Source organism: Ochotona princeps, chromosome 6 (assembly GCF_030435755.1).
Source record: "Ochotona princeps isolate mOchPri1 chromosome 6, mOchPri1.hap1, whole genome shotgun sequence".
Classification (NCBI taxonomy): Eukaryota; Metazoa; Chordata; class Mammalia; order Lagomorpha; family Ochotonidae; genus Ochotona; species Ochotona princeps.
Window position 1 is genome coordinate 37,799,464 of NC_080837.1, and position 10,356 is coordinate 37,809,819.

At 60.5% G+C, this 10,356-nt stretch overlaps 1 protein-coding gene across 2 annotated transcripts; it reads left to right on the plus strand.

Annotated features, from left to right (window-relative positions):
• The first annotated feature begins 363 nt into the window (after nucleotides 1-363).
• Nucleotides 364-7,629, plus strand: CCDC9B (coiled-coil domain containing 9B). Of its 2 annotated transcripts, none has more exons than XM_058666075.1 (11): nucleotides 364-552; nucleotides 1,256-1,369; nucleotides 1,592-1,699; nucleotides 2,199-2,354; nucleotides 2,454-2,582; nucleotides 3,202-3,380; nucleotides 3,633-3,694; nucleotides 4,099-4,152; nucleotides 4,254-4,344; nucleotides 4,900-4,942; nucleotides 5,035-7,629. In XM_058666075.1, the coding sequence occupies exons 1-11, from the start codon at nucleotides 541-543 to the stop codon at nucleotides 5,572-5,574; spliced, it is 1,488 nt and encodes a 495-aa protein (XP_058522058.1). In that variant the 5' UTR covers nucleotides 364-540; the 3' UTR covers nucleotides 5,575-7,629. The 2 variants fall into 2 exon arrangements, with proteins under 2 accessions (XP_058522058.1, XP_058522059.1); XM_058666076.1 differs by having other exon boundaries at nucleotides 2,454-2,546.
• Nucleotides 7,630-10,356: the final 2,727 nt, after the last annotated feature.

Sequence of the window (10,356 nt, forward strand, 5' to 3'; positions counted from 1 at the left end):
CTGTGTCACAGCAGCTGGTGGGGCAGTCAGCGGGAGGCATGTTGGAGGTGGGGCCCTGGGAACTCAGTGCCTGCCAGGCTCCTCAAGGGATGGACGTGGCCCACACAATTGCCCACCTGCAGACAAGCCCAGGTTTGGCAGTCCTTCAGGGCAAAGGGTCCCCCGAGGAGTGGGGAGGCAGTGTCTGTGTGCTTGGGCCTCCTGGGTGGGCTCAACTAACCAGGGGGTCTGACCTTGCTGGTCTGGCTGGGGCAGGGCTGGGCGAGGCACTGGGCAGGGCCAGCTGCTGCCGGCGGCGGCCTGGTCCTCACCCTGTGTGAGTGGCGGGTGGGGGTGGCGGCTGCGTTGTTCCTGGCTGGGAGCCCAGAGGAGTCTTTTGTAATCACAACATGATCTCGTGTGCTGAGCAGTGCTGCCGGCTGGGAGAGGCCGGCAGAGGCCTGGCTCCCGTGGCTCTGTGGCTCCAGCTTCCTTCCTGCTTCTCTCCTGCTCTGGCTCCCCCAGGGCTGCTCTGGAATTCTCTCGGTGCCCCCTGGTGCCATGCACCCAGCTGTGAGTGGCACCTTGCCTTTGGCGGCGGGAGGGGGGGACTTCTTAGGGCTGGGAGGAGGCCGGGACCTGAGGCAGCTCCACTCTGGGGGCAGCTGGGGACAGCTGGGCCTGGGAGGAAGAGGGCTGGACCGGGCTGGCCAAGGCCTGGTGAGGCGCCACAGCGCAGACCCTGCAGCTAAACCAGGCAGACCTGGAATCCCAGGCCGGGCCTGCCAGCTGAGTGCTCTCCTGCCCTGGCGGCTCAAAGCTCCCAGCCTGCGGATGCTGGGCCTATGGGGAGGCTGGGCCCAGGCCTGGTGAGCGAAGGGACAGGATAGAGAGCCCAAGATGGAGCTGAGGCCCTCCCCACCTACTTCTGAGTACAGGAGCCAAACACCTCCCTCCTTGACCACACGAATCCTCTGGCAGCTTCCCAGCCATGGCAGGTTCAGCAGGCAGAGCCATTTATATCTCCCATGCAGGCTGTGGTGCTCCCTGGGGAGCCGGGGGAGGGGCAGCCCCTGTCCTGGGTGTTGGGTGAGGGCCCCACTTGAGGCGCCCTCAAGGAGGCAGACAGGCCCTACAGAAAGCCAAGTTGTAGTCTCCTTTCTTCCCGAGGACCTCGTGGGGGTTGTGGGGATGTGGGGTGTAGTGGAGTCTGTTTCTTGGCTGGGCAGGTGAGTGTGAAGGTGAGGCAGCGGCCTGTGTCTCCTGCCCTCCGCAGGGGCCTCCCAGAGCTGCGCCCCTGACCAGCAGGCCCGAGGAGAAGGATGCTGAGCTGGACCGGAGGATAGTCGCCCTGCGTAAGAAGAACCAGGCCCTGCTCCGCAGGTACCAGGTGAGCAAGCCGCTGTAAGGCCTGACACCCCGGGGGTGCCTGCCTTGCCGTCTGTGACTCTAGGCCTGGAGCTGGCATGAGGGTGGGTATGGGGGCTGGGGGTAGGCCCCCTGCTATGTCTCTGGTGTCTCTTCATGTAGGCCTGTCGCTGTCTGTGTTTCTGGGCAACCTGGGTGGTGGGTGGGGAGCCCTGGCCTGTGTTGACCCTGGGCCCTCCACTAGGAGATCCAGGAAGACCGTCGGCAGGCGGAGCAGGGGGGCATAGCTGTGACCACATCAGGGTTGCTCTGGCCCGATGGCCTCAGTGTCACCATCAGCCAGGTTCCTGGTGTAAGCCTTCCCCAGGGAGACAGTATGGGGGGCAGGCGGGGAGGCCCAGCTGCCATGGGAGGGGTGCACTTGCCCCTCTTTGTCTCTGTCCTACTCTGCTCCCAACCTCATGCCCCCGGGCCCACTGCTACTGGTACATGAAGGGCCTCAGCCCTCAAGCATTGGCTGCTCTGACACCCCACACGCCACCAGCTTCAAAACCCTGCAGGAAGTGGGAGAGTTGGGGCAGAGGCCAGGTGCCGCGTCTGGGAGATAAAGCCTCAGTGTCTGAGTGCTCGGCTCCCCAGCTCAGAGCTGACGCTGGGCTGCTGTGGCACCTTGGGTGGGGGGCTCCCAGGGCAGCTCTGGGATGTGAACACCCAAGAGGGTCGGCATCCCATGGGCATTCAGGGAGGGTCGGGCTGAAACTTGGGCCTGGGGACACCACCAGAGGGCTCTCACCTGGGTCCTGTCTGGCGTTGCCCATGTGGCCCGAGGGCACAGGCCCCTCGTCCTGCAGGAGAAGCGGGTGGTCAGCAGGAACTGGGCCAGGAGCCCCCTGGGACCCGAAGCAGCCAGGGAGATTCTGGACGTTGAAGACCTGGATGGCTGCACGGATGCCTTCTGCCTGGGGGAGCGGGTGGAACTGGCTGTGACCATGGAGAACAAAGCCGAGGTGAGCCAGGGGAGAATGGGGTGGGGGAAGTCTAGGTGCCGGTGGGAGGCATCTTCCCCCCCTGGCTCCAGCCCCACTGCCAGCGGTCCCTTCCCCTAGGCCAAAAGGATCGTAAGTGAGAAGCCCAGCCGAACCCAGCGGCCACAGGGGGTGGATGGGTCACCTGGAGGCGGTGGAGGCCGGAGCTCCCGGGTGCCAATGGACCTGAGCGCGGATGCTGCCCAGAAGGTGTATCTGTGAGAGGATGTGACTGTGGTTCCCCGCCTGCAGGGGGCAGAGAGACCCCATCACATGCGTCTCCCCTGTGTAGGGGCCCAGCCCAGGCAGCACCTACAGGAATCCTCACGCCGCCTACCTGTCTCTGGCCACGTGGGGGTGGGCTGGTCTGTGAGAGACAGCTGAGGCCGGAGATGTGACCCTGCCCTATCCTCTGACTTAGCCCTGCAGGTGGTCGCCTGGGGGAGGTGAGCAGGTGGGTGGGACTGGCCGTGTGCCAGGTATGGCCTCTAGGTGGCAGCAGCCCTTAGTCCTTGCTCTGCGGCTCGCAGTTCTATGTGACTCTCCCACTCCAGGCGAGTCTGCACACCGCTGGTCACAAGCTGTGGGTTAGTCCCATTGCCATTCCCAGTTCACAGAGGAGAAAAGCATGCACAGAGAGGTTGCGCTACCTTCCCCAAACACACAGTTGAAACCGTGCCTGCAGTGGTCACAGCCTGTTAGAGATCGGCTAGACCTCATTTGTAGATGGGGCACGGAAGAGCTTGAGAGAGAAAGGATTAGTGGAGTCTCTGGGGGGTCTCTCTTTCTGCCTGCCCCCTCGAATGTTCTGCGTGTCTTCTCCCTGAAGGCTGCGCGGGAAGCCCGGAGCCCAGTCCTGCCACAGCCGGTCCGGGCACCCCCGGAGGGCTGGAACTATGCTCAATGGAAACAGGAGCGGGAGCAGACGGACCTGGCCCGTGTGGCCCGGCACAGAGACGCACAGGGTGACTGGCGCCGCCCGTGGGACATGGACAAGGCCAAGCCCACGTGGGTGGCAGGGCTGGGAGGCTCACCTGCTGCCATGCATGTGGGTCTGGGGTTGGGCTGGAGGTACCCTCCCCAGGATGGACAGGGCCTGCCGCTTGTGCCACCTGGGCAGGCTTTGGGCTTGGGGTTCTGTGCAGACCCTGAGTCCCCCAAGTTTCGTATTGCCCTTGGAGCTGGGGCTGGACTGGGGGAAGGAGGTGGTGTCAGTCGCACCTGCCACCTGCAGCCTGACTCCCTCCTCTGTCCATGCAGGCTCCAGGATGATGGCAGTAGGTCCTGGGAGGAGGGCCCAGCCAGGGCAGGCAGCAGAAGGGGTGAGTGAGTCGGTGCCCCCTTACTCCCCTCCTCCTGAGCTTTCTTGTGTCCAACCTCTTGTGCACTCTCCTCTGTCTCTCTTTCCCACTTATTTTCAGAGCTCAGAGGAGGCACAGAACCCTCCTCCCACCCTGTCCCCCACTCGTGCCTTCAAGCCCACCAGACAGTGTGAGGAGGCCTGAGGGCAGACTGCGCTATGGGGCCCCTGGGGTGAGGCATTGCTTCCCAATAGGCAAAGGAGTCTTGGGGCCCCACCTCTGAGAGTACCCAGCCAGAGAATGGCCAAGCCAGCCCAGGAGTCGTCAGCAAACCCACAACTGGGCCAAGGGCCACTGTCTCCTGGTGTTTCCACTTTGGGCTCCTTGCCACAACACCCTGTCCCCATTTCCATAATCCTCTTTAGGTGCTAGGAGCCATCGGAAGCCACAGCCCCCGCCACTGTTCCCTGATGGAAAAGGTGAGCTAGGAGAGGAGGAGGGGCAGGAGGCTGTTGCATGATGGGTCAGTCCAATGCTCAGGTCCTTTTCCCTCCTTGGATGTGTGGACCATCTCTTGCAGGTCGGGGTGGGCAGTCTGGCAGGCCTTCGGTGGCACCAGCCACATGCAGCAAAGCCCGGGGAAAGGAGCGGTTGACCGGCAGGGCCCGAAGGTAACGAGTGACACGGTTAAGGCCGGTATCTGGATGTCCTGGTTTCCTGGACCAGCACAGATCCAGGTGCCCACTTGGTCCCTGGGCCCCTGCCTCTGGGCTGCCTGCTGCTGCCTGCTGCTTCCTGGCTCAAGTTAATGAGATGCTGGGCAAGGCCAGCAGCAGAGGCAGCCGCAGCAGTGTGAGCTGGTGCCCGGGGAGGCTGGCGGTAATTACCGGTGTCTACCTTCCCCTGGGAAGTGAGGTGCGCCTTTCCCAGGCAGTGCGGGCAGGCAGGGACACATCTAGAGTGCCCCCCAGAGCTCTAGGTGCTGCAGGCCTTGCTGTAAACAGCAGCTGGGGACCTGGGAGGGGGCTGGGGCCAGAGGTGTTCAGAGGAGATGGTGGGGTTGGGGTTCGGTGGGGGATCAAGGTCAGGCTAGGAAGGACAGATTCTGGTCTCATGCTGGCCTGGGTCCCATTCTGAGCCCCTCAGACATCAGCTTTTCCCTGGGGGCTAGGGGTTGTAGAGGGGGTGATGTGAGGGAGACAGGGGCTGCATGTGCTGTCTCACAGGTGGGATTCAAAGGAAGACACGGAGCAGCAGGAGAACCAGGAGGTAGGTCCTGGGGCTTCCACATGATGAGTGACAGGTGGTGGGGGACCCAAGCCCTGAATTTGCCAGGCAGCTGAGCTATTCTCCCGTTTCAGGAGAGCCAGAGTGCCAGGAAGGCTGTCAGTGTGGACGAACCTGCAAACAAGCAGAGCGAGGTGCAGCCAGGCAGGCTGGGGAACACTCCAGCCAGCAGCTCAGCGCCAGTACCCCCTGAGGGGCCAGAAGAGAAGTCAGGAGCTCTGGCAACCAGTCCTGCCCCTGGCTCTCCACAACCAGCTGACTTGGTTCCCCTAGACCTGTCTCGAGGAGCGCCTAACAGCCCTGGGCCTGGGAAGAGCCCGTGCATGCTCAGCCCCGGGCCTGTGATCCAGGAGAGTTCTGCATCCCAGCCTGATGGTTCCCAACAGCTCCCGGGGTGGACTGAACACTACCATACTGAGCTGGAGGGCCACGCATGCTCTGAGTCTCAGAAAGGAGCAGGCCCACTGGGACCCAGAGAGGGCAGGTCTAGCAAGGCCCGGGCCCAGCAGACCCCGGCCCTAAGGAGCAGGCCTCCCAGAGGGACTGGCCAGAGAAGGAGAGGTGCAGGAGACAGGGGCAGGAAAGGGCCCCCCGGCCCTGTAGAAAGATGCTGAGCAGAACAGCTGGGGGCCGGGTCAGGGAGAGGAGTGCGCAGTGTTGCCTGTGGCCTGTGCCCCATCTGGCTGGGAAGGGCTGGCACAGTGATACTATGAGGGCAAGGGACTGCTCCCTGGCGGGCAGGTGAGCTGGACCTTGGCATCTGAGGCTGGTGAGCCCTGAGCTGGGGCTACCGCTGCCCAGGCCACGAGTCTTCTTCACTGCGGTGCCAGCCGGGCTGGGTAGCACCCACCACCTGGCTCTGCTGCTCCTGTTGTCCCCCAGGCCTGCCTGGTCTCCCTCTCCAGCTCAGGCTTTGGAGCCACAGTCCCAGGTCAGCATGAGACCTCAGATCAGCGTAGCTACCCAACCAGCGCCTTTTCCCACACTCCTGCCATGCAGCTGGGTGACTGGCAGTCCCAGACTGACAGGATGACCAGGCCAGCAGAATCACGGCCATCACTTGCTAGCCTCCTGCCTCTGGCTGGGGCCCAGAGAGAGGACATAGCTGGCGGGGCGTGGGATAGGAACAGAGGAGTTCGGGGCTTTCCTGTGAAAAGAAGGGTATCTTGGGGTAGCCTTCTGTCTGACATGGGGTGGTGGGCTGGGCTGGGCAGGGGACAAGTTCCTGTTACCGACAGCGCTGTGGCATCTCACATACCCTGGATGGAGATGAGGGCCTGGCTCTTGCGGCCCAGGGTCATTTCCTGCCCTCTAGACTTCCTCTTTGTCACCCCTCCCCCACAGGGGCCTTGCAAGAAGAAAAAGACTGGGAGAAACAAAGCAGCTCACTAGAAAAACAGTGACTCTAACTAAGGCCCCATCACAAGTTGCCTTTCCCACGTGGCCTCTGTTCCCGCCCCTCCCCGGAGGCCCACGTCTGAATTACCCAGACTCTGCACAAGCTGTGGCTTCTTCTCAATTCCACCAGCGTTTCCTGCGCACCCACTGCCAGCACTGCAGCTGGTGGGCAACGGTGGTGACTTACAGGGGGAGGGAAGGGACCCAGTCATCCAGCAGCTCCAGACTGCACAGCAGGCGCTGCTCTTGGCCCATGGAGGGTCTGGACCCTCAGAGTGAGGCCACTGTATACAGTCCTAGCTTGGGCTGCTTCACACCAGCTTCAGTCTCCCCTCCCCAGTCGGCCTCATGGATTGTGGCCACATGGGGAGGGCGCATGTCTTCAGCAGCTTGCCCTGGAATGCCGCGGGTAATGTGGGTTCTGATTCAGCCTGGGGAGTGCTGAGAGCCAGCGTCTGGTAGGCTCAGGTGAGGCCCATGCTGCTGGGCCACACTTTTGATTAGTAAGGGCTGAGACCAGGCCGGTGCTAGGGCAACTTGCTGGAGTCTTGGCAGTGCTACTCCTGCGGGGTGTGGGCTTCAAGCAGGCTGGAAAGCTGAGGCTCCCAGCAGGGATAGGGAGTAGGGAGGTAGGGGGCGCCAGCCTGCCAAGGGCACTGTATGGGCGCTGGTGGGGAATGGAGCATGGTGAGGAGGGTGGGAGAGGTCAGTGTGAGCTTGAGTAGCGGAATTTTGGAAAAGCACAGAAACACTCCCATGTATCTGAGACCTGCCCAGGCTGGGGTGAAAACTTCAGGCTCAAGTTTTCCTCTTGTCTTCCAGTTACAAGTGTGGGGCTTTGGAACGTAGCCGGGGCCTGAGCCCGATGATGAAGATGATGAAAGATGGGGTTGGGTTAGAGCAAAGGATGGGGTTCAGCAGGGGCACAGCCCTCACACTCAGGGGTCTCCAAAGAGGCTGAGCTGGAGAATGGAACCCCGAGCTTCACAATCTGCTCCCAAAGCCCCGAGCTGCAGCTTACAGGGCGGGCTCCAGACACGTGTGACTGCAGGATAGGGACAGAGAAAAGGGACGAGGCTCGGGTCCAGCCCTCACAAAGGGACCAGAGCAGGAGACAGTGCACCCCAGGGAGAAGGACTGTGGGGAAACCAGGCTTCCCTCAGTACAATGACATCTGGAAGGACTTTAGGAGGAAGGATGTCACAGGGAATGCAAGGGTTTGCAGAGAATGGAGAGTACAGTACAGGCAAGTGACAGGGAGCTACTGATTGAAAGGCTCGGCTATTAAGGGCAGGAGCAATGGTGGGTATCCCCCAGGCTCCTGCCAGGCTGCAGCTCTAGGACACAAGGTGAGTAAGCAGGTGTTACTAGACCCCCCCCACCCCGCCACCTGTGCCAGACCTCACGGCTGTTGGGGAGCTGGTTCCGTCACCTCTGGGCTCCTGGGTCTAAAGGTCAGGCTGAGAGCCTACCTTCCAATCGGATGCCTCTCTCCTTTCTGGCTGAGACACATCTGTTTTTCCAAGACGGGAGGACTTCACACAACCAGCAGGGACCCAGGCCTGAGCCTGGAGGGCAGGCTAGGCAGCCTGTGCCAAAGCCATCTTACCCTGGCAGCAGAAGGTACAGCTGAGCAGCTTACAGGAGGGCAGGCAGTGGGGTGGGACAGCACAAGCCCAGGCATTGCAAGGGACAATTGTCTGCAAAACACAGCCACCATGCTGTAGACACTGCCACCCGCAGCCTGGCATTTGGAAGGTATTCAGTGAATACTGTGGAATAAATCAAGTAGCTGTTTGGTGTGACCTTTGTCTGCTATGTTTTCTAACTTACCCTTTTCCCTCTGGCTTCATCTTCAACTGGTGTTTGCACTCTCTTAGGGAAAGGGAGGACTGCCTGGGTACTGGTGACTCAGTCCTTTGTGGGCAAGTGGTGCCCTGGGTTTCCAGGGAACGTTCTCTGTCCTCAGTGCCTGGCCTGCTACCTGCATGGTGCACACAGCCTCTGCGGCCACCTGTGCTCCTCTGGCCTTCTGCCTATATTGGTAGCCCCTTCACACCAGGGCTTCCTCGTTCTCCCTGCATTTCCAATGTGAGTTTGCGCCACGCCTCCTGAGCCGGGTTCTGGCCACCCAGAGGCGTCACATGCCCACGTATTCTTATGGTCAAGGGAGAGGCACTGGGGCTCTTTGGAAGCAGGGACCCCGGAGCCATCCACCAAAGCACCGATCTGGAAGGTTTGACCACCAGTCAGTTCCAACCCTGACCTTGGTCTTGTGGACACAAACTACAGGAAAAGATGCCACTAACTCCCCATGAAGAACAAAGCAAGTGGCCAAACTCCCAAGTGTCTGTATCTTCTAAATTGGGAGTAGGGATTGTCCAGGGAATGGGAGAAACTGGAGATACTATTTTACTTCGGAGTCCCTTATCAGCGTGCATAGGCTGCGCAAGGCCAGTCACGGTGCTTCTGAGAGAGGGCTGACCTGGGGGCCCAGAGTCCCCCAGCCCCTCCCCAGATGGAGAGACTGCCCAGGCAGGCGGGGGAGGGAGTGCAAGCAGCAGCAGAGAGGACTGGAGCCTGCTTGCTCTCCCTGTGTCGGTTGGGCCCACGTCACCGCCTCTCATTAGACATCTACTTGACGCCGGGAAGTGAGACAGCGCAGACCTGGCACCGGACAGAACAAACGTGGCACCCACCGCTCCTTTTAAGGACTGGCTGGAGAAGCAGCAGGCCCCAGGGCGGGAGGTGAGGCAAGCACAGCAGTACCTCAGCCACCGGGCAGGGGGTGGGGAAAGACTGGCTCTTGGCGCCTGGGCCTCCTCCCTAACAAGCTCTCCGGGACAGGTCCTTCAGCAGCTGTCAGAGCTAATGGACGATGCAGGCGGTCTGCAAACTCTGGGGACATAGCGTTTCCTCATTCTCCAGCATGGCCACTGGCTTTAGGCAAGAGAAAAGGGGCCACAAGTTGCCTTGTTAACTATCTGTTAAAACAGAAATATCCCAACCTTATGCTCCAGATCTGAGGGACAGGCCAGCCCAATGTCTCTCAGCCATTCCCAGGGCCATGGGGAGGCCTGGGGAAGGCAAGACAATGGGCTCCACTCTCTGAAGGACTCATTCGCGTGGTCTGGTGGGGCTTGAGGGACCTTGGTCTGGATAAGTTCCAAGACAATGCCAGAGGCTGCTGGGTAGGGCCCTGCTGGTATCGTGGGCGTGGCCCCTTGTTCACACTGCGTTCCAGGTGTCAGGTGTCCCAGTGGGGCAGCGGGAAGGAAGGGGAGATGTTTAGGCTGTAGTACTTGGTATGTGCACACTGAGCTTTTATACCCCAGGTCTCAGGTCCTCTTCCCACCTATTGTCTCATGAATTCCCACTTGGTTCTTAGTTGGCAGAAAAGAGAGGTCAAGGGCTCTAACCCACACCCTCGCTGAGTCGCCAGGTTTCCTATCTTCCAGCTGGGTGGTCCCTCCTAAGAACACACTGCCTCCCCAGCTCAGAGATTGGCTGCTGGGGCTCTCAGCATTGCCTGCACTATGGGCAGAGTGGAATGAGGCAGCTGGCCTCCAGGACCAGCGGGGGAAGTGGCTCCCAACTAAGAGGCAGCAGAGAATGGTCTGCTTGGAAGGGAGTTCTTGGTCACCAACCCAGTTGTTTTCTTTAAACAAGCTGGTCTGGGTGGGGAACTTGTGGGATTCACTTGGCATATCAAACTGGTAGTTCTTCCATTTGTCACTGTGGTTAATGGGAAACAAGCCTTAGGATATTAGTTGAGAATGGTACTGTTGTTTAATGGAGAAGCTAGTTCCAAAGCAGATGGTGAAGATAAGGAAATAGGCCAATGTAAGGAACACTTTGCGTGGGCATGACTCTTAAGTCCTTGGGGCCAAGAACCATGTGGCAATCCTCTGGTCCCTTATGTAAGAAATGCTGATGGGATCCAATGGGCCCAGAGAGACTAGGCTGGTCAAAGTGCACTCTGCATGGGCAAACCCTGG